The sequence below is a fragment of the Haliotis cracherodii genome, unplaced genomic scaffold (assembly GCF_022045235.1).
Source record: "Haliotis cracherodii isolate W230 unplaced genomic scaffold, xgHalCrac1.p SCAF_3, whole genome shotgun sequence".
Classification (NCBI taxonomy): Eukaryota; Metazoa; Mollusca; class Gastropoda; order Lepetellida; family Haliotidae; genus Haliotis; species Haliotis cracherodii.
Genome location: NW_027266286.1, coordinates 47,025,451 through 47,050,793, shown reverse-complemented (window position 1 = coordinate 47,050,793; position 25,343 = coordinate 47,025,451). Strand labels below are relative to the sequence as shown.

General features: G+C 39.6%; 1 protein-coding gene across 1 annotated transcript in view; it reads right to left on the bottom strand.

Annotated features, from left to right (window-relative positions):
* LOC139474842 (pyrokinin-1 receptor-like) overlaps positions 1–25,343 on the bottom strand; it is a 72,279-nt gene that overhangs the window by 10,847 nt on the left and 36,089 nt on the right. Inside the window, exon 2 of the mRNA XM_071257990.1 lies at positions 536–1,069. Within this exon, the coding sequence (XP_071114091.1) occupies positions 536–1,069 (534 nt within the window). The remainder of the gene's footprint in view (positions 1–535; positions 1,070–25,343) is intronic.

Below are 25,343 nucleotides of genomic sequence, written 5' to 3'. Positions count from 1 at the left end.
GCTATATTAATGGAAAACTAAACATCACTTTTACCAGGTGTTCGCTAAAAGGGTAAGAATATCCGGCCCTTCCGGTAACACCCGCCACTCACACTAAAACACGATCTGCATAAACCAGTAACATAAGTATTTGTAGGGCGCCACATTTCGTAACGTAACGTAACTTAGGCGTGCCAGGATTCGTTGTTGGTGGATTTGAATCCCATGCTAAAGTCGATTATTATACTTGGTTTATGATAACGATTCATGCACGATGGTTTCGTTAAAATGCAAACGTTACGTCGAGTTACTCACGAAGGAGCGTACAATGCAAGCGGGGCCACAGTTCGCTTTGCAGAGTTGCGACCCTTGAAGCCTTAGAGTTCGAATCCCGGTTTGCCCGGATTATGTTCCCTGTAAGCAGTAATGCCGTGATATAACTGGAATACTGTTCAAAGCGGCGTTAAAACCAATCCACTAAATCTATTTAATAAGCGGGTTGCTTTAAACAAAACTCATACACAGATTACTAAACCAGGCTTAAACGTCCTCTCACCTAACATCTTGATAACAGCTTTCCTGGCCGTGGCCTTAGCCGAGTTCTTGAAGCCAACTTCAGCAGATCCTCCAAACTGCGACTTCTTGAGGGTGATCCCTATCAGAATATACATGATGCTTATAATGCCCATAGGCAACACGAAGAACACAAAGAAAGACACTTGAAACATGTGCTTCATCACATCAATCCAGGCCAGTGGAATGTTGCACTGTTTTGAGTCCTCTATTGGTTTGGTTGTGTTGGGGAACTTGAGATAGTAGAACACTCGGGTGTGGATTGGGTACGGCATGGCACTGGCACAGGCTACTATCCATATTATCACTATTATCCGGATTGCACGGGAGAGGTTGGATAGTGTTTGAGCTTTGATCGGATGACAGATTGCTACGTATCTTTCCACTGTGAAGGCAGTTATCGTCAACACTGAAGCGTAGGATGTCATTTCAGAAAGGAAAGACTTGAAAATGCAAAACACTTCCCCGAATCGCCATGGATACGCTTCCCAAATGCTGTAGAGTTCCGGCGGAAGACCTGAAAGAACATGGGTAAACAGTCAAATACACGGTGGAATATACATCAATCTTACATTTCAACAACTAAAAGAAATACATAACTAACATTTGGTGGAGACCGGTCTACGTTGTGATGTCTGACGAGGGACCGTGTAATCAAGGTTTCTAGGGTGTCTTTTCCACTCTAGAATCGGCTGTACGACCCCCTGGCCGCATAATACCAAAATACTTTAAAATATGGTACTTGTTGTTACACTGTCTGGTGCTCGGTATTACTAGGGTACACGAAGGACTGGTTGGTCAAGAGTTAGTGTGCTGTGCCTGTGTCGCGTCTCTCGGTCACACTGCTGCATGGTGTCTCAGTGAGCTAGAGGGATGGTCGGGTAGCCTAGTGGTTAAAGCGTTCGCTCGTCACGCCGAAGACCCGGGTTCGATTCCCGACATGGGTACAATGTGTGAAGCCCATTTCTGGTGTCCCCCTCAGTGATATTGCTGGAATATTGCTGAAAGCGGCGTAAAACAACCATACTCACTCACTCAGTGGGTAAGCACTATAAAACCGGTATCAGTCCGTGCAGAACAAGCAACCACACACCGCATATGGACGTCGCTACACTGTGCAATACTCTTGAAAGTGACGTTAAACCCGATTTTATAGCACCTCTATACCACTGAATATGTCACCCTTTACAATTGGTATATACTCTTGAAAAATGAACATCTGCAAAACACATTGCACCTCTTTAAAGGCTACAAAACTCGTTGGAGGAAATTAATAAAGATATAGTATACGTATAATACACATATGCACAATAAATCTGTCTTTAATGAGCGTATTTCTGCAAACAAATTAAGTTGACATTATATTTACCAGACCAATGCGTGATTAGATTCTGAAATGCACCTGCATCTGTTACTCCTGTTATGAATTTGTCTTATAATCTCAAAGATATATTTGAAATAGGATATCACTGAATACCATTGCAGACTATAATCGACAAACAGCCTGAGTCGGACTTAATATCGATAATTAAAAATTGTCCTGAGCATAAAAAGCACTTTTCTGGAACTACTCAAATAGGCGACATCAACGTTGCAACAAAAGCTTTTTCTATGAAATATATTGGTTTAGATGGACCGTATACACAATAGGTGAGCCCTCCCTTTGATGCTGTGAAAGCAATGAGCGATCATATTAGTATGGAACGCTTCATGTCTGAGTATTCGAACCTCCTAATGTGTTTGGCTATTACCATAAGCAAGAACGACAAGAGGTGATAGCCAATAAACATCTTAAGGACGCTCTACATCAAGGATGCAAATTGGGTAAGACACAGCCATGGAAGAGTAGTCGATGAAATAATAGTTCTCAGGAGATAGGATGCGCAATTTTCGATAACCTTATTTGGTAGAGTGGTTCACCTTTGACAAGCAGTTATTAAGCGTCTAGCTCGGAGGTAAAGCCTGGAGATTATTTTGTCAGCTAGTGGTGCATAATAATGTTGTAACCAAGAATTAATGTTATTACATGCATTATCTGTAAAACTTTGTCCTATGACGTTTATCCCAGTGGCCATGATAAGCTGGAAAAAGTATCATTAGGGAGGAACAGGTTCAATTCTTTCTCACAATCAGGAGTGGCCGCGTTCACACTTTTGTGACAAACTTGGTGACAGTGACACCGCGGAAATGTACATGAAGTACATCTATGTGTCGAATGTTAGAAACAGAATTGTTCTCAATAGGTTTGGAAAGGAATATACTTTTGTTGATTAAATATATTTCATTACGTCATATCTTTTTAAAGAAACCCCAAAGGACCAGAACCATAAATGAGTTTCCTCATACTTTTGTAGAACATAACCCCTGCAGTAATTAATGTCTGACGTTCTGATATCATTATTTTAAAGTTTTATTCACATTTTTTTTTAAAATGTAGCTATAATATATAATTTCGGTTGTAATTGTAATAAAAACCGCTGCTTTGCCATCTTGGGAGAAGTCGGTGTATGTCGACAAAAAGAGGTGAAGTGAGATGAAATGGGTTTTATGTCGCGTTCCAGATTACTGCAGGTTATCGTGACGTATAACGGGGCGAGAGGCCGAACCACCGACCTTCCGCTCCCTTGGCAGACGCTCTATCTATGGAGGTGATCTAAAAAGTCCGCACATGAACCAGTCTCTATCGAATAAGCGATGTTGTCATGTTTAGCCTGGCGGCTGATGGAATTGTTTTGCGAAATGTTCATGACATATTCTGTTCTGCGCCAACTAAATATCCACCGATAATCACATGACATCAACATTTATAACGTTTTACAAAATCAAAATGTAGGCCTAACGCCTCTGTCCAGTAGAAATATACGTTAACCTATTTCTTCGTAGACGCGGTAACCTCAAAATCTCACTTTTCACATCGTAGTTCTGGTTGGTGCATTAAACATGCAAAACAAGTCAGTATAAAAACCCATGTAACGTTCCTGGAGGAGAAATAAATGCAACGTACAAGACATTGAAAAATCAATTTCATGAAATAAACTCATTTGTTCTGTTTAACGTGACATTATACGAGATATTAGATGCATTTTGGATGTATGAGGCTCGAAAAGAAGTGAAAAAAATATCCAGTGCACTAATACTAATAAATGACTTTTTTCTTCTAGAGTATTATTCAAAATATATAGTAGCTCATTCTCAAACTCTTAGTCAAGTAAAACTTTTGGAAAGGGTCAGAGGATATCTTTTGGCGAATTTCACTTGTTTCCTTGGCACTGATAAAAGTTAACGCTAACGAAAACTCAGATGACTCTCTTATGGTGCAAAGCTACCTCAGATGAAAGACAAACATATTGTTGCACTATAAATGGTAAGTTCATAAAGGGAAAGCGACGCCTGAAGTCATCTGGCATAGAAAAAGGCTGTAAATTATTTTCTTTTAAATACATTGCGTTGAATACAATAAACTCAAGTTAGATGAAAATTAGTGTCCTACGTCATCTTTAAAACATTTTCCCGCTCTCACTTCCCCTCCAGGCGGGAAGAGGCCCAAACTTTAATTGATTCAAAAAGTTGAACAAATTCGGTGCAATCAAACGTGATCAGTGTTTCAAAGCTCCTGGCTCAGATGAATACGTAGTGTTTGGCATAGGCGGTGAGTTTCAAAGCGTTATAAAAGATAAGCGAGAAAATGAACATGTAATGGAACTTTTACACCCCATCTTTACAGATTACCTGTCTTCAACAAGTGGAAAGCTCTATTGAGAATATCAAACCTACTGAACAATGCATTGCTCCACGCAGAGTATTTTATTACACACATGTTTCATTAAACTCACCATGTATCGATTGAAGGAATTCAATCCACAACAGAAGCTAATCAGTCGGCACAGCTGTCCGGAACTGATCGAAAATCACAGAACATGACAGGACATTACAAAACAGTCGTGTATCTGTGGAGGGATGTAACCTTAAATCCGGGATGTGCGGACTTAAAACAGTTTGATGAGAACTTATTATTCATGTAAACTTTCATGACTTGAAGAATAAAGTAATGATTATCTTGAAACTCCTTTAGCAATGGATTTCAAGAGTGTCTTCACTTCGTGATTTAAGTTAGAAAGATTCCGAATTCAATCTGACAAGTTTCTGATAGTGTTATCACAAAGTGAGCGTAGACTAAAGCCTCTCCTGAGGGTATGGTCTTAAAACATCAAACGAGTGTTAAGATAACTACGGATGGAGTTTCCACAACATAAAAGTGTGTGAAGATTACTCAAAAACATATCGCACAAAGTAAGGCCCATGTGGAACTTAATTTACTTTAATTGAAAGTGCCCATTTTATATCATACACTTCCATGTTTTCTCAAAATTATGCATACCGAGACATGAAAGATAGAACCATTTTTAATTGTTTAACCGTGTAAGTCACGTATGAAATCCAAATTGTAAATATCTACATAAAAAACATTCGTAAGTATATTGCGAATACATTTACTCAAAGTAACGTAACAAATACAGTGAAACATCAAACCCAGGGAGAACTCCACTTTTTTAATTAGACGATAATTTTGTCTGTTGTTGATGAAACAGATTTCTTGTTCAATGTTTGGTCCTCGCCATAGATTGGTGCCTTATTTTGGAGTTGACGACGACGCTGTATCGAAATCAAAGGGGAAAAAAGGACACTTCGCGATGACCAGATACCTAACTATAAGGATGAAAGGTTCTACAACCTCAGCTGTTTGCAGATTATGGGGTAAATATTTTTTTCAGAATTAGCTAAACCCTACCATTCTGAAGGATTTGATGATGCATTTAAAGAAGATATAACTAGTAAGGTAAAGATATTTAAACGAGAGAGGCCTGACGAGTACTTGGAAAAAGAATTTACGTGTAAAGAGATAAGAGAAGCCGTCTAATCCCTCAGCAGGAATACATCTCCAGGTCCGGATAAGATTACAAATGAACATATTTTTTATTCCTTTTGTATACTTTTTAATCATATGATGAAACTGCAAAAATGTACCTTATGATTATAGACTTGGCATGGTCATACCAATATATAAGGGGAAGAATAAAACATCTTATCCTCGAAATTATAGAGGTATTATGTCTCTGTAAGTTCTTTGAAAAAATACTGCTCAAACGTATAGAAGACAAACTATGCAGGCTTAACCTGATATGCTACAGTTAGGTTTTAGAAAAGAACATGGAGCTATTATGTCAGCCTTTTCTTTGAGGGCATTCACTATTACACACAAAGGGACTTTGCAGTCTATGTAGCTTTCTGAGATAATGAAAAATCATTCGATAGGATATCACACGATGGATTATTTTACAAACTACATAAACTGGGCATTAGAGGTAATACATGGAAATTACTACATCATTGTTATACAAAAAGTTATGCTTATATTTCCTACCAAGGTGAACAATCAGACAGATATATGGTTCAACAAGGTGTTGCCCAAGCAGAGTAATCTCTGCATGTTTTTTTCTTGCTTTTATAAATGATCTCATTACAGCCCTTAGACAAGCACAATGTGGAATACGTGCATATGGTGTGGATATCCCTACTACGCTTGCTTGTTTGCGCATCACCGAGAGGCTTACAAACATCCCTTGATATTGTACATATATATGCCTCAAGGTGCCGCCTAACATATAATCCATCAGAAGTGCAATAAATGTGTTCACCAAAGCAAAACACAGGGGGATATAACTTTAAAAAAATGTCATGGTAGACGTGGTAATACACACATTACTACAACTGACTCTACGGTATATGGTGGAATACTTTTAACATATAACCTGCCCTGTAAAACAAGATTTGAAAAGTACTGTCAGAAAGCAAGACAATATATTAACTCCCTAAGATCTTTAGGACTGAATAGTTAATATGATCTTCATCCAATTTCAAGCGTGGAAATTTGGCTCATAAATGATACTCAAAACCAGCCTTTATGGATGTGAATTACTCTTTGACATCAAGGGTCATCATGCCGTTCTGTTGGAAGGCACGCAAAGATATTTTGCATGCATTGTACAGGGTCCTGATAAACTATCTCCTTCAGAATCCACTATATCGAACCTTGGACTTTGGACAATTACTGCATATATTGATAAATGCAAACCTTTATTTCTAGGTAGTTTATATTATGCAGTCTGAACTGTAATAACGTTGCAAAAAATATTTTCGCGCGTCCATTGCAAGCCCTGTCAATTCAAAGACAATCTGTGGAGAACTTAAATCAACACTTGATAAATACAATCTGGGTACCTACCTTCGTACATATACTAAGTACGGTACTTTCCCTCCAACATTGAAATGGAGAAATCGTGTTTATGATTCTATATGCAAATACGAAGAACAATTATGGCTCACAAATGTATCAAATAACGCAAGCATGTCCCGTTATAAGAGAATTCATACGAAATTAACATTCCATGTACTTTAGCAGTTAGCTTTTCTGTACCCGGAATATTGACCTGCTTTACAACTCTGTGTGAAAGTCTCATCATGCAGTAAACTTTCGAAAGAGTGCATGCTCACTAAAGGGCATGCTTTCGACTATGACAGCCACGATATTTTACATTGTGAAGCGCATATATCAGAAAGAAATGCGTTTTTCTCTTCCCTCATTAACTTACTTGAAGTTCAAAATTATGTTGATTTTGAAATGCAAGACGAAACAGAAATGTTATCAGTCTTATTTGGGGCTTAAACAAAATTTACTCATAATCTGGATCAACACACCTGGGAAGCAATTATAATGCAATTTGCCTCGTATCTGAACAAACTAAAGCATCTTCTGATATATATCTTTTAGTGAATGTCTGTCCACGTTTAGGTATCTGAATTTGATAAACTGTGTGTAATTGTAAATAAACTAGTGTCCAAAAGAAACGATACCCCCTGTTTGCAACGACATAAAACAAAAACTAAACAATGCAGAAGTTTAGGATTGGTGTTATGCTTTTGAGAAATCCTTTCACAACATCTGTACAAAAATTTCATTTCAATAAAATCTGTACAACCAATATGACAAGCCTTTAAAGATGGGTGGGGTCGAAAAATGAACATTTCGTTAGAGCACTGATCACAGACACAACGGGAAATGTCACACCACACGTCTCAAAGTCAAGTCAGTAGCGGGTATGTCCACCGTGAGCATCAATACATGCCAGAACACGCCTACGGACTGATGACGTCAAACGTCTGATGACGTTGGGAGTGATGCATTCCCATTCCTCGAGGAGACATCGTTCCAAGTCCTGGACGTTGACTGGAGGCACAAGGCGACGTCGGATTTGCCGATCGAGGTGGTCCCATAAGTGCTCGATGGGATTCATGTCCGGTGAACATGCGGGCCATGGCAAAACCTGTACGTTGGCGTTGGCAAGGAAGTTCTGTGTCAATCTTGCTGTGTGTGGCCTTGCATTGTCATGTTGGAAAAGGAGTCCACGAGGCTGTTGCTGAATAAAGGGCACCACAACAGGCCGTAGGATGTCATCAAGATAACGCTGTGCATTCAGGTTTCCACGAATTACGACAAGCATCGTTTTGACGTCACCACATATGCCACCCCAAACCATTAACCCTCCACCTCCAAACGGCCGGACCTGTTGGATACAGTTAGGCGCCAAACGTTCACCAAATCGTCGGTATACAAGCTGCCGTCCATCGTTTCTGAAGATGAGGAATCTGATCTCATCAGAGAACATAACACGTGCCCAGTCCCGCCGTTGCCAACGTCGAACTCGCCTGGCCCAGATCAGTCTGTTGTTCCGGTGTCGAGGCGTCAGGAGCGGTCCGCGGTAGGGATGACGTGGCCGGATACCATACTGCCGTAGTCTCCTGTAGACGGTCTGTCGACTGATCCTGTGTCCCAGTGCTGTAGCCGCCGTGGACGTCGCTGTTACGGTGCGGTTCCTCAGGTGTAATACCCGGATGTAACGATCTTCTCGGGGCGTGGTTACTCGTGGTCTTCCACTCCTGGGCCTGTCTGACGTCTGACCTGTCTGACGTAACCCTTGCATCAACCTGGTGATAGTGATGCGTGCGCAGCCCAACCTTCTGGCGACGTCGACGTGTGACGCTCCTTGTTGGACCATTCCAACGGCTCTCTCTCTCTCGATGGCTGTCAAACGTGGCATATCTTGTGTTCTTTTTGTTGCTGTGATATCAACGTGTCTGATCAGCCGTTTTATACTGTTTTTATGAACGTGCAGAACATGCTAGAGAGGGAAATTTACGTTTTTTCCCGGAAGTGATCACGTGTTCCCGGTATTTTTTATCGACTATGCTGTGTTTGGGATGTGCAATACGAATTGGCATGTTTTCATACTAGACAGTTCACTTAGTAAAAAACAATTTTGAAAATAAGTTGGTATCGTTTCTTTTGGACACTAGTTTATGTTATGCCTTATTTTCATTGTGTTAACCGCGTGTAATTGAATATGTTTTCATTGTAATCTTCGGAATAACATCTGGAGGAAATAAAGAATCTCCCTCTCTCTCTCTCTTCGGAATAACATCTGGAGGAAATAAAGAATCTCTCTCTCTCTCTCTCTCTCATAAAAAACCACATTCCATATACACTTAATCAAAGTAACATAAGAACCACAGAGAAACATGAGAGCAAGAGAGAACTCCACTTGAGACGAATGTTTTTGTCTGTTGTTGATAAAACAGACAAGTTTCATTTTCAACAAACGAATTTTTTTTTGTATGTGTGGGATGTTTTTTGGTCTCCTTACAAGTCGCAGAAGACCGATATTCAGTAACCTTAAACGACAAAACAGATAGCTCTTTTTTCCGCTTCCCGGAGGAAAGAACAGCGTTCAAAAACACCCTTAAAGGACATTTACTATATCCGATCAATATAAAACGTTTGTAATTGCATGTTTTGTCAGCTCTGGAGCTCGACAAGAATCAAGCGGACGTGTATCATCCAATCTATATTCTTTACAATGCAACTGTTGCTGCATTGGTTATAGGGGTTACCAGACACAGTGTACCAAGAAAGGGAAGACGTTTAGCGACGCCGAAGGCAAATGAGTGAGTGAGGTTCAACGCCACTTTTAACAGTATTTCAGTTATATTCCGGCGTGTCAGCTTAATGTGGGAGGAAAGCCTGAAGTGACGCAGGTCTCACGCGTTTACCACTTCGGTGAAACCCACGAACACGGGTATGGTGCTGACAAACCTAGAAACATAATCGGGGCGAACGGGTATTCGAACCCACAATCATAGGTTTCTGGCGTGTCCAAGGGACGCAACTCTGCACAGCGAATCGCGGTGCCTTAGACGACTGGGCCACCCAAGCTTCCCGAAGGCAAATGATCTCATATTGGTGGTTATTGAGTTTCGGATTGATAATGTCAAAATCATAGTATAAACATGTAACGTAGATTTAAAAACTTATAACCTCGATGTTTTGAAAACATACTGGAAGTATTTTGAGGTAGTCAGCAGAATTAACAAACCCAGTCCTATAAAAGATGAACATGAACGTCGAGTTATGCTGTTACAAGGACCATCTGTTGGATACAGACATATGCATGAAGATACATGTACATCGTAGGCTATAGTGAGTGAGTGAGTATGGTTTTACGCCGCTTTTGGCAATATTCCAGCAATATCACGGCGGGGGACACCAGAAATGGGCTTCACACATTGTACCCACGTCGGGAATCGAACCCGGGTTTTCGTCATGACGAGCGAACGCTTTAACCACTAGGCTACCTAGGCTGAAAACATTCCTCAAAACCACAACACGCCTAACACGTTTAGATGCACATGTATTTCCCACCGTGAACATTCCAGAACAGAACACAGCCTTGGTATCACATGATGTCGAAGAGCCGAGGTAACTGATCATCCGATGGTTAAATGTGAGACAAGGTTACATCATGGCCTCGGGGAGTGGACCCTACCTCATATATTCAGTTATCTGTCCAAGAATACCTTTGTTCGTTTGTAACTTAAATGTTTACTATGGCGTAAAATAACATTCACTCACATCAACACATATCTCATTGCCCAACCTCGTATTGTTACTGCGAACAATACAGTATACAATTCCAGTATTGAGTACGCCAGGAAGCTTTAGCTAGTTTCCTGCTTAAGATATGATTTAGGACTGTAGTCTGGAAACGCAATAAAACTCGTCCAAGCAGAATAATACCATCCATCAGTGTCTTTGTAACATGTTTCCGAACTCACTTCCCCTCCAGGAAGGAGAAGATCAAACTTTAATTGATTTTGAAAGTTAGAGCTGTTACGTGTTTTTATGCAACTATAAACAATCAATATTTACAAGACGGCAATAAACCTGGTCATATACTCAAAACAACCCATTTACTTGGTTGCTCAAAACGCCATTGGACTTTCAACTGAGGCTGTAAGACCTGGCTCGGTAGAGCGTGTGATTAACAATACGTGAAAGCTGGTATTGGCGATACCAAAAACATACAACAGTCCAATCGTTCTAGCGTGTGTAGAAAACTATATTGGGTTAATGTTTGCAGACGTATTGGCGTGTTTCATTTACCCTGTCAATCCATTTGAGTCAACGCTCAGGTTACAACACAAAGAACGACTTGTTACAAGAGCCGATCTGATGGTTGAATGAAACAAAACAAATTGCAAGGCCTTTGGAGAATTCATATCCGTGTCTGTCACGAGAACCAGAACGACAGTCCCATTTCCCTTAACAGAAATTTAAAAAATAAATAAATAAAAACTAGGAAGCGACAAATTGAAGAACGATGTGGCGTTCATATCCTCAAGCAGTTTGTTCACTTCACTCGAACATATGAAAGGCACTGAAAGCATGTAGCACGGCAACTTGATGAGTCCGGTAGCCTAGTGGTTAAAGCGTTCGCTTGTCACGCCGAACCACCGAGTTCGATTCCCGACATGGGTACAATGTGTGAAGCCCATTTCTGGTTACCCGCGGCGTGAGTATTGTTGGAATGTTGCTAAAAGCGGCGTAAAACCATACTCACTCACTCACTCTTATATAAGAAATATATGATTGGTATATGTAAATTGTGTGAGTGTCGGGTTCCAGTGGTAGGGCAGGACATGCTTACAGTTTTTCACGGACACCTGGTGTCATCACTGATTTTCTGTAATCCACTCATATAAACTGCAACACTGTGTTGCTATTTACACGCAGTGGAATCTTTTTCGGAAGATAATCGAGACTGATTATTCTCTGGCTTTGTCGTAATACAGTTACTTATAATCTGGCGGGATCATCAGGATCATATAGGTGCATTTCCCCTCCATCAAAAACAGCCCATCACTAATGTAAGTCCTGCACAATGGAAATATATGTATTGTATGGAACCAAAACTAGTCTAGATTATAAAACCGTCTTTCCAGCCCCAGTCCACATGAAATCAGCACGAGGAAAAAAGAGGAGAGAAATGGTATTGTGTAATAAAAGGATTCATTGACTATATGTTAGTCTACACGAGTCTGCGAGGGTGAGCTTAAATTACAAGACACTTAGCGATCCCTACAGAAAATACAAAATATAGAACAACAAAATTATATGTGATGATTTGTATACAGGGATGAAGCTGGCAATGTATGACCCATGCTGACAATGTGAACGATGTCCAGTATATCAATATGCACTCAAGTTCCCAATCTCGTATGTCCGACGTTTCTGTCTTCTTAATGGGGCAACGGAAACTATGCCATTCTGCATCGTGTTACCTAAACAATCTTAATCAATTTTCTGAAAGGTATTGTATAAAAATCAAAAGTACTTCGGTTTTACAAGCTGATGTCAAGCTGACATCCCAATTGTAATTAATTCATGTAAATGGCAACGTGTAAGCAACGTGTGACCAATTCAGCAGTACCTGTATAAAATTCAAATTCAAATAAAAAGAGGAAATGCTAACGCTAAATAATGAAAAGTATGTTATTTGCTTCAATGAGCGAATATCACTGTGGCTGCATTTTTCCTTAACTCACCAGAACTAGTTTTTTGAGGTACTGCTGCGTATGCCCTGATCTATATTATTCAAATATATGATGAAACGCACATTGCCTACATTTTGTTTACACTTGATGTAGAGAGAGACCGACATTGTTTGTGACCCCTGAAGTCCAGCAAAGGTTAGGTGGTGGATTCAGAAATGGTCCGCCAGAAAGCCCCCGTCTGAAATACGACAATACAATGACACAGCCCGTTTACAAATCGCCTTCACTTGATCCTTGGTGCGCCGTTATTGCCGAAAGTAGTCTGGGAGAAATCCTAAACGAGGCAGGCAGATGCTAAAAGTTGATAAATAGACTATGATAAAAGGCAATACGGGATATTTCAGTTGCGCATAAACTTGATCCTGTTGAGTTATTGCCACAAATCATTTGATATTTCAATTACACAAGAACAACGAGACCCGTTTTTGCTATATATATCCACGTAAGAGCTTTAGAATAGTGCAGAGAGAAACGGAGAACTCTATAATTGTGGGGTTTGATTTTATGAAGGCATCTGCATCATCTGCGTAACACCGGAGCAACACGTCACGTGATTAATGAGGAGATGCTTCTTCAGAAGATGAGGTAATGAATGACAAATCCTTGGCCAAATGCTTTGTGCTGATGATAATGATTCGTTTCCATTCTAATAGAGACACGTCCACAACAAGAAAATAAAACACCGAGTCCAGTCAGACAAGATGCTCCAATTTTGGTTGCAGTTGTGATGCGTGTTATTCACGAAATATATGACCTGAGCTTAAACACATGGATTAACATACAGAAACGTCGTATCCTTTTCTTGTTGCACGAGATGAAACGTTATCTGTGTAAAGGGACAATATTGTTTAACGGAGGAGGTCGACTAATAGTTAAGGTGCCAGTAGGTAGAATAACTTAACGCTCCTCTATATATTTTAAATGTCCATTTAATGTTATTATCCAGCTGGGTAGGCCATGCATAATGTGCAGACGGTCTGGCTGCTCGTTCCCTTTATAATTAAATGCATATGACGAAATATATAGTGAACAACAAAATTTCATGTGACACTGAATAAGATTTGATGCAAAGTTATGTTTTTTAGCAAACCTGAAACAATTTCGGTTTGTAACAGATAAAAGACTCCTGTAAGTGTTCAAATGGTTTAATTTGCCATACTGACTTCAGAAAATGCGTGATTTCATAACAAAAGAAATATGAACATGCCAAAATGTCAATTTACAAATCAATAGCGTGTGTGTCCACCTCTGGTTGCGATGCAAGCAACACATCTTCGTCTCATGGAATGAACCAGGCTTCGCACTGTGGGATATCTGTCCATATCTGCTGGAGCATGTTTCGAAGTTCCTGGAGTGTCTGTGGAACACGTGGTTGACGCCGATCCATCTCATCCCACATGTGCTCGATTGGTGAGAGATCAGGGGAGCGAGCCGGCCAGGGGATGACATTGGGATGTTTTGTTGAAGGGTAGAACGGTAGAACAACAGGTGTCGATGATCTCGTCACGGTAGCGCTGTCCATTGAGATTTCCCTCTACCACTATCAAACGGGTCCCCTGTACATGTCTTGCTGTAATCCCACCCCATACCATAACGCTGCCGACCCGGGACCGATTTTCTTCTATGACACAATGATTGACGTAACGTTCACCTTGACGTCGGTACACTCGAATCCGTCCATCGCTGTGGCTGAGGTGGAAACGAGACACGCCAGTGAATAGAACTTGTCCCCACTGCATGGCCGTCCAGCGTAGACGCTGTCTGCACCACTGTAGACGTGCTTGACGGTGGTTTCCTGTCAAAATGGGACGTCTGGCGGGTCTTCTGGCGACAATCCCTACACATCTGAGGCGACATACGGTTTGTGAAGATATTCGTCGAAGGTTTCTTGCAGTCACTGTTGCTGGCTGGAATTGATTTCGAAAGTGTGTTGTTCGAATCCAGTTGTCTTGTCGATTATTGGTTACGCGTGGCCTGCCTCTCCGAGGATGGTCTCTGACTGCATTCGTCTGCTGCCAGCGTTACCATAAACACCAAATGGTGTTTCTGTGGACGTTAAATTGTCTTGCAACATCACGTTGACTCAATCCTGCTTCAAGCATACCAATCATTATGGCTCGCAGACGCTCATTTTCGGACAGGCGTGGCATTTCGAAATGTTGAATAATTCCGTAATTTTGTTGCTTTTCTGAGTGGTTGTTGTCAGCACGATGCTAAACAATGCATATGGAATCCTGTTAACGCACATGTTTTTTATACCCATGCTTGGGTAGTGAACTGCATGGGGCTTGCATAAAAGTCTACATGTACTACAATATTGAAAACCAAACTTTATTTGTTTGAAAAATAAACTAAAATATTGGTGTCGGGGGAACTTTTGTTGTTGAGTATAAACAGGGTTCACTTGGTAAAAGTGAGCGTAGCCTGTTGAGGCGGATTCTTGTCAGGTGAGATATAGACAGTGGTTCACTTGGTAAAGTGAGCGTGGCCTGTCAAGGCGGATTCTTGTCAGATGAGATATATACAGTGGTCCACTTGGTATAGGTGATCGTGGCCCGTTGAGGCGGATTCTTGTCAGATGAGATATAATTATATGACTGGGTAAATTATTGTGTCAGAACTGATGTAGGTTTCCTTCTGTTAAAAGTGCACTTGATAGAAGTAAACAAGAGGCGATGCCAGGATGTCTTCAGGGTCCTGCCCCCACGTTAACTAGTGACGAAACTAGCCATTGTTGCCCGGGGCTGGAGTGATGGGAAGTTCTGTTTGTAAACGGCATGGGCACCAGTGGTTATTGGCGAAACAAACAAACGATAACAGGGACAAACACGATGGAACAGGCCAACTGACTAACGAACCGACAGGTACCACACGTACACAAGAGACATTGCCCAATGCTACCTGTTCAATGTGACATGTCTTTTTATGCAGGTACACAGTTCGTGTCTCAGTTTTCTCCAGTTTATAGTTTCTCGCATCCCTGTCATGATCACATTCTGTAGGTGACAATGTGATTAACTCATGGAAGCACCAATTAATTATGGTAACAAGGTGTCAACAGTCGAAAGCGTTAGTAGAATCACTGCTAACTATATGCACCATGCTGCTACAAGATATATGAGGGGCATTTAAATTCGTGTATCCTAAAAGTGAAGAGCCATAGCGTCAATCCAATAGGAAAGACGTCTATTACCATTCTTAAAGGATACTGTTAAAGGTCCCGCTGGGGTTGCAACATGGAGTCATCTGAAGATAAGATTATATTGCTGGCTTGGTAGGTGCACCTGAGAGACGTCGCCTGTAATATCACAGGACATGGCATGTTCTTTTATATGACAAAAACTAATTCACGCTTAAACAACTTGGCCAACAACGACTATGACAGTTAGGTATGAATTGACTGGCTACCCCAATTAGAACGACCTTTGGTTCAAGGCTGCACAGTGTCGCATACTTGATACTATACATAATGTTATTTCCGCTATTATACATTGCGATGTATTTGAGTGAAGATTGTTGTGAGAAACTAGTGATGGGGTTGGATATATACCTGCCTGAGAATAAAATAGGCGTGTGACCCTTTCGAATTGTCCATCCTTTGTATTTATATTGAGAATTATGAAGTATTACGTTGGTTTGTGACCCTATCGAATTGTCATTCCTTAGTGTTATATTGAGAGTTATTGAGAGCCACATAGTTTTTTACGGAAGCCATCTTGGCCATTTATTATTTTTTCTTGAATGTTCAAGATAGTAAGTTAAAATTTCGAGATACATACGTTGAAATTTCAAGTTAAAATCTTAAATTTTCAACTTAGAATCTTGAAATTTGAAGATAATAAGTTGAAATGTTAATATAAAAACATGAACATTCAACTTATTATCTTGACATTTCAACTGACTATCTTGATATCTCAACTTAAATATAAATACTTATTAACTTGACATTTCAACATATTATCTTGACATTTCAAGATAAGAAATTGAAATTTCAAGAAAATAAGTTGAAAATTCAAGTTATAATATAAACATTTCAACTTAGTTTTTTTCAAATTTCAAGATCATTATCTTGAAATTCCAACTTAGAATGTTTCTTGAAATTTCAACATAGCATCTGAGTGTGTTGTATTATCGAAATGTAATTTGTTAGTCCAAAATCATTTTCGAACCGGACCTCAGGGTGTTATTGAAATTTGAGTATTCAAATGTATTCAATTATACATCAACAGGTCGCTGTATACCTTCCCTGTTCGTCACGACTTGTAAAACAAATTTAACTTGCATTCAAACAAAACATTCGGAACAAGGCCCAGGAGCCCTACATCCCACCCTAGAGTGCGGGTACACACTCCTCCCCAGAATGTTGCTTCCTATTACAGGCACGAAATTACTTTTTTTATTTGTGTAAATTATATGAAATTTAAATCATTAATCCATGAAATTTGCGAGGGAATATATTACGAATTACAATAAGAATTGATGATATTGCGAGTAGGTATACAGTGCTCTAAGGCGAAGGCCTAAAGTGGGACTCGGGTCAACGGGAATATCACATATCATGTTGAGAGTAACAAGGTTCAGAAATAGCATATGAACTGTCCGAAACAGGGCAGTCTACGAATAAAACATAAATGGTCTTAGGGAAGTGAGGTCCAAATTCTTGGAAACTATGGAATCCAGAGAAGTTCAGAACGTCAGAACGATCTTTCTTCCGACCAATCAAAGCGTCGCTTACCAGATCATGAAAGTGATCAGAATATGCTTTCTAATCATGTAACCTCGAAAACGTTAACACGGGGTATTCCGAACGATTGTTACGGCCCGTACGACTGATTCCGTCAAAATTATCATCTATCTCTCGTTTGCGTGGGATAAACATTTGAACGGAGGAGGCGTTGCACAGTACGTGGGAAGCATTGCCATACAATCGCAACGATATATAAGACATTCCGGAATGTTCGTTTGTTCAGTTTTCAAAGTTTTAATCGAGAACCGTGTCAACATATTTTTCAAGCGTAGTCTGAAATGGAAGTCCCCAGGTTGAAACTAGTGCCATAAAGCTCGAGAAAGCTGCTTTCTTATTGGCTGATGTCGACTTCATGTCAGTCGTTTCAGTGGGAGGTCAAGTTTCGCGAAAGGTCGTTCTGATGTGACCCGTAATGGTATGTCCTCAGATCTTTGTTTAGCGGCAGCGAGTACTTAGATCTGATTTTAGTGAGATTGCATTGGACAGTGTTCAAGTAGACATTAACATGCACTGCAGTTAGTTAATTATGAGCAGCCAAGTCATAAGCATATATTTACTTCCTTGATCATGCCAGCGTCAGATATACGAATGTGAAAAGTACCTCTAAAGGATTGACGGTCTGATTTGCATCTTGATTTAAATTAATGAAATTGACCTAAGAATGTGTTTACAGCGCATTGTCCTACTTTTACCGACTGATCAAAAGCGCTTAAAACATGATTGATCTAGTCAAAGTCTCTCTCGAAGAGACGGTTCTGGATGCCTTTTTAAAGTTTTTGAGATCTTCTTCTTCTCGGATTTCTTGTGGTAGATTGTTCCCTAGCAATGGGCCAGCAAATTGAAATGACCTGTCGCCATATGTTTTCGTACATGACTTTTGACATCGTTTGAGAACGTGCTGGCTTTGTTTGGCACTATTAATTCTTGTAACTATGCAGAAGTCAAATCACATATTGCCTTGTAAACCAGAGTGAGTAGTTTAAATTACACTTTTTGGGGGAAAAGCAGTCATTACAAAAATTGAAATTGAACATAGTTTGGTGACGCAAGAAACAATTTTGTTTTAAACAATGAAGACAAATCACTGGACACTTACAGAGGTCAAATATGAACACACAGATATCAATCCTTTTTCAACTGATGTAAATAAAAGCGACACAATCCTTTCCCTATTCTTAAGAAATCTCAGCCAAAAGCAGAGTCAGATTCAGACTACGTGTATATCACGAGCAAGTGTTTATGGATCGCTATCCAATAGCGATGATACCAGGTTTCGCGAACAATGTAAGCGTACCCTGCACCATCATCAGTGCCATCCCTCACACCTGGCACTCTCCTGGCTTGTAACATTATACCCTACCTTTTCCCAGAGCGTAATTACCATTCCCCTCAATGGTCAAGGGTCGGATAGTACAGGTATACGTGAAATAGTTACAGGTATAAAATACCTTCTTTGAGTGGCATTTAGAAGTTGGAGTGATGAAGTAAGACGAGTTCTATGGATGAGCCATTGTAATAAAGAAGTTGTTCATCCATAGAACTTGTCTTACTTCAGGTATAAAATGATTAAAGTTGCAGTACAATTGTCATAAATAATACATATCACATTCCGATTTTTGTTTGTTTTACATTTCTAAGAACATTTCTAAGAATATTTCGGTTTTCATACACACAAAAAACGATAAAAATATTTTTTAACTGATCACACTTTCTTGGAAGTATTGCGGCTGGTTCAACTTTCATGCAAAGGGGAACTGAAATCATGTGCAATCTTCTATTTCAAGTCCTTCGGACGATGGCCATAAATAGTACGCGGTATGAAAAAATGTGTGCGTTTAAATTAGAAGTAAAACCGTCACTTCACTTCCCCGATCGTTCTACTTTGAAGTTCAGTTGAAATTTATCCGAATTAGTTTTTTAAAAAAATCATAAAATGAAACCTTCTTGTTTGTTCGGGGCATCATTAAACCAAGTCACTTGTAAAGCTTTTTTAGTACGAAGAAATATAGAGATGCTATTATATGACGGATATAAGAAAATGAAAAAGTTTTGAGGAACCTGGAAAGAACCATAAACAAGAACCACATATTCCTTGGTGAGAAAAAAATCATGGGCTCGAGTTTTAAGGGCAAACATAAGAATAGTGCATGTACGTTATTGACAAGAGAGACAACGCACTCTCACAGCGTATGTAGATACATACGCAGAGCGACTTAACTGATTGACAAAAGGTGTCTGCTATTGCCACGGAACCGTGATATCGGATTTGGCGTTTTCATTGCTATAGTACAATAAGGGTTACGAACTCCGATGAATAGCGGGAAAGGAGACCAAGGATCTCCACATGATCGATTCGTAGACCTCTAAGTAATAATCCATTTATCATTTCTTTATTATTCAATAGATACAGTGTTCTAAATATCGCCACTGTTGCTTTCTGAAGGATCATTGATTGTTTTATGATTACAGTAATGTTGTGTCAGGAAATCATGATAACATCCGCCATCTGTTTAGTAATGTGTAACGTTGCGTTGCGGAGCCAACCATCGCTGAAGCGCAGCGATTTCAATCTGATACGTTAGGCCAATGTGGTGTCCTCGTCAACAGTGGCGCAAGTTGTAACAACTTTCACTGAAAAGCCATCAAGCTTGAACCACAACAAGAACGTTCCTAACGCATTTGACAATACATACAAAAACGGAATGACAATGATGGGCGTTCGCCTTCTTTACTTGAATGATCAAGAACATTTCCACATCAGTTTGTATCGATTACTAATCGATGGTAGGTAAAAGAAAGTCCTTTCTCAGTGAACACGTCCAGACATGACAACCCGGCAGGCAATACTCAGACTGAAATGTACAGAGTTTCCTTTCATTAAAAAAACAATACAATAACACACCTGACCTTTTGTCCACTTACGTCGTTCGTAAATTAGAGGGTACAGAATAGACTTTTAGAACACTATCTATCTAGAAAAATACCAAAGGCATATTTACTAATATTGGTCTTAACAAATCAAACAAAAATTGTCACCTCAATGTTATGAAATGACTATGCCACACATTTGATAACACTAACCCTCACAAACTTCACAAAAACAAACCCCAGACTGTATGGAGCTCGGCAAAGAAATAATTGTGTGACCAAAGCGAAAACATAAGGGACATCAAAGAGCCGATATTGGAAAGAAAACCTGACCCCCGGTGACCAAATCAAACCATGGGCGAGGAGACGGCCCCCTGGCACTGCCAACATGATGACTGCTTATTGATGCCCTTGGTGACCCCCATCTTGTACTCTGGGTCCATGAGGCAGTTCAAAGAGTTCCGTCCCATAATGGTGATATAGGATTGAGATGAAATAAATGGACACAAGTAGAATATTAAATGCTGTTTTCAGTCTTCCACGTCGAACTGAACAGTGTTGACATATATCTCTGTGAAGAAATTCCTTATTTGAAAAAAAGCTAAACAACAAACCAATACTGCATATATAATGATTTGAAGGTAGTAACTGTTAACAGGCGAAAACCCACTAGGGTAATATATATGGCCATTATTGTAGACAGTTAGATGTTTGTAAGAAATGGATACATTTATGAAATATTAATGTATGAATAAATGAAACGATTACAAGGAACCTGCTTTGTCCAGTTTAACTACGCCCAAGTCCGATTCCATCTTCATCTAGTGAGTGAGGGAGTTAAAATTTTAAGTCACATCGGCAATATTTCAGCCATATCGTGACTATCAAAAGTTAAATATAATACATATAATGAAACGTATGTAAAAACCTGCCAACGAGGGACAGTAAAACAACTAGACGTATCACAGCAATAAAATTTAAAACTAGTATGTAATAATAAAATCAATAGCACTATACATAACATTACATTTTAAAAAACAGGCTATAGATCGCCAGCAACTGAAGGTAGATCACCAGACTTGGGACCATGGGGACTTACAGTACCCATCTTCATCTAGAAACAGTGATGATAGATAGTAATTAGCAGTCACTGAACCATCATGCAAACTGTACATGGCATGTGCTTTGAAACGGTGGTCATAATGGAAAGACACAATTCTTGCACATTTATGAGAGAATTATCACATTCGTTGTGAAGTCTCAGATCTCTGTCGTAAGTATCTTTTGTAGATTTTACAGTGTCTCAGCTACATAGGAAAGGCAAGATGAAAATAAAACCATCCTTATAAACATGAGACCAAGGCGGGCTACTCAGACCTTCTTCCGGTCAAACATGCACAGTCCATTAACTTACGTACGTGTAATGATGTTCAGCATTCATTTGTTTCATTAAAAGTGTACACATTTTGATAAACACATGCAATGAACTAATTATTTTGTATTCGAAAAATACATAATATGTGGCAGTGTGTGAATATGGCCGTGTTTAAAGTCTGGGTTATCACTGCACCGGTGTGTAATTGTGGTAGTAGTTTAATGCACCAGTGTGTTCTACTGTCTTCACTGCACAGTTGTGTGAGGGGGATCTTAAACACAACCACAAGAATAAAAAGGGCGGTGTCCCTTTGCTGACAATAGGGCGTTATAGAGTGCATGGCAATGTGTGAATATCAAGCTAGCCAGGCATTGCACAATCCATGCCACGGATAAGAGGCCCTCCATAGAGCTGAATCCAAAGTATGCGATACATTACACCTCAACCAAAAACGATACTTCTATTCACTGTTACCCTTTGCCAATTTCTCACAGCAGTAAATCACACTTGGGTAGCAGCATGTCGACTTTCTACACAATTTTCCATACTTTGACTGGTCGTCCAACTTCATGTAGCTTCGCTGATTAGTACTGGTGATGGCCTAATGTCTAAGTATCAACGTTATGGTATTGTACCATAACAGAGAAAGGGGACAGTAGCCTTTATCTTGCAAGACTATTGCAGCTAAAACAACTATGGCTGTGTAAATAACTGTCTATTGCAATTGGGCTTATTAATATTGGATACTCAAATCTCCGCAATTTAACACTCATATCTAATAACCACTAGGTTCAAATGCACCAATGTTCCTCTACCGATCAGGACGACGATCTATAGGAGGTGTTAGTATAATTATCTATTATAGGTTCTATTAACAGCAACAGTATATTTATGTCATCAACTTAATGGCACATTCAAATACAGTAGTGGGGTGATCGTTGTTACGTTAATGTCCACACTATTAGATGTTTAGCAGGAATGTCCTTCCTTCCCTCATTATCTTGATTGAATAATTGGCATATCCACCACGTCCTTGATACCTTTATCCGGGGCAGAGTGGGTCTGAGTGCCTTGGTCAATAGTGTCCAAGACTGACCATCAACATTGCCGTTTACATTATCCTTCCTATCTGCGTGGACACATCCAAGAACCTAAGTAATCAATTTAACCCCGAAGCAACAAAATGTATTTTGTTTTGTAGCCTGATCGTTCGCAGTGCCAAAAACTGATGGTCGACACATTTGTACAAACAAACATCCCTTTCTAATCATCTAAAGACCAAAAGATCAGCGTTTGCAACCACATCGTCATGTTTAGACGTTCTAAAAGGTGAATGATAACCAGTCTGTGATAGAGGAAAAATAGCTTTTCCTATAAAATGTCCTTGCTGTCAAATTTCTACGATTATCGTGACTTAAGCATATATTAAGGGATACAGGTTGGTACAGATTTGTGAGTATTTCGCTACATGTATATGTAATTTACGAAATGTAAAATTCCACCTGTTAGAGTTTGAAACCAATCTTTGTGCTGACATACATTCACAGAAATCCTCAAATCAACCCATCTGCAAGATTATTGTCACACGTGTACAGTCATGATATATGTGTGTATCTAGGACAATGTCTAAAAAATGAGTGAGTTTGGTCTAAGAACGTTTTGGGCCTTAATACAGTGACAGGTATATGACGGCTGTGTATGGTAAAGGCCTGGCGAAGTTCTGTCATTTACAGCTTCGTTGAAACAAGATGACAAACCAGGATTAATAAACAGGGATAATTGGATTCTGTCCTGCCCAAGAGAAGTGACTTCATAGACACTGCCACTTTCCTCTTTAATGTCCGGAATATTTGACTTAATTATATAAGAGTCCACTTCTAAAGGACATAGACAGAAAGAGGGTTAAAGTGGATGAGACATTATAACCCGGGCGAAGTGTTTACTCATATTACATGTGCAGCTCCCTGAATGGTAATGAATCGGTACGTTACGCACAGATGAACACAACATTCCTCATTAGGCAAAGGAATTACAACTTGTTCAGAGTTGATCCATTGAGATGATATTAACTTGCTCAGACTGCGGAATTATTAAAGTAGGTATAGTGTTTCTATTTGCGCATGGAAGGAAACAGAGACAATAAAGGTCTGATGGCTACAGCTCCAGCTCCAGATCAAGACGCATCCAATTCAAGATGACCTGTGAAGGCATTGGCAATGTCTGCCGTCTGACAGTGCACCTATTACACGCTGTCGTACCTAATCTTAACCGGAACTCACAGGGCAGTCAGCACAGTAAATACAGCAATAAACGGCCTCTTAATTATATTGATTACAATCTGACCCACGTCACTATGGAGCATGCATGTTCTTTTATAATCAACTCTATATGTGCTGCCTAAAATAGCGACTGTACATGCAGCTCTTGTCATGCCCTCGGTGGAAAAAAGGGACATTAGTTGTGTCATACTGATGGGAAATTAAACATTTAAACAGTACTGTTGGGTGGACTGACTTAGGGCAAGAAATACCAGGTTGTGATCGATGAGGTCTATGCTTCAATGTTGCAGATATATACAGATGATAAATAAAAAAGGGAAGATTTAAGATACTGCACGAGAGTATGTGTTCTTGTTCCTTCAGTCCGTTTACATACCATACACTTGTTCTGTAACAATATTTCAGTATGAAGTCCATACCCGTGCTCGTGGGTTTCACAGAAGTGGTAAACGCCTGAGATCCGCATTACTTCGGGCTTTCCTCCTACATTAAGCTGACATCCCGTGATGTAACTGGAATACTGTTAAATGCGGCGTTAAACCCAACTCACTCACTGACGGACAGTATGAAGGAAACGAACAAAAATAATGAAATATGTACATAAAAAACGTGCATCGATCATCACATGGGTGAAGCATATCAGATGTTATAGGAGGCACCGAACTGAATACTGACAAAGAGGAAGTTACCCACCTTGACATGCTCCATATCTGAATAATTTAACATACCTAAGCCATTTCGTAACTTGGGTTTTACTAGGCAAACTTCTGGTTTAATCGATTAATTTTGCAATTTGAAATTCCATTTTACACGACTCTAATTACTCTGTACGGTCTTTCGTAAGAAGTTCTCTTTTCCAGATATCAAGCATGTATCTAAATGCAAAGGAAGCTCTTCCTTTTTGCCTTTTATGGCGTATATATTAGGAACCTAACATTTTCCGCAGCTTGTAACTCAAGATTTATTGTTCGTTATACGACCACACAAGCTTGAAAAACAAAGATTAAGCAACGTCAACTTAAGGACAATAGGATCAGTTATATCATGGCTTCATGATATAATCAACGTTAACAGAAGTAGATGCATTTTACAAAATGATCAAAAAGTGCACATGATTCTCTTCTATTAATATCCGAACAAAAAATTCCCAACAAAGAAAACTAGGTTAGATATTCCTGTTTCTCAAACGAGGTAATCCGATTAGAGATAAACAATTACAGAATTACTGTCATTTAAACTCCACATTTAAAGTATTTACAAATGTCAGGGCCCAATGACGTCTTTTAGTTCACGTGTAGAGGAGGGGATTAATAGATGCTCCAGTAAAACACATTAACGAGTATTTGACTGTGCATTGTGCGTGACACTGCAAACACGAAAACGTCGTTTTTCCCGTATATGGTCATTGAACGGAAAAACGACTAAAAATTCATTAAAATTGATTAATTGGTCAGCGTCTAGAAAGTGTCCAGAAAAGGGTCGAGTTTTTCAAGCGTAAAATGGACGGAAAAACGAT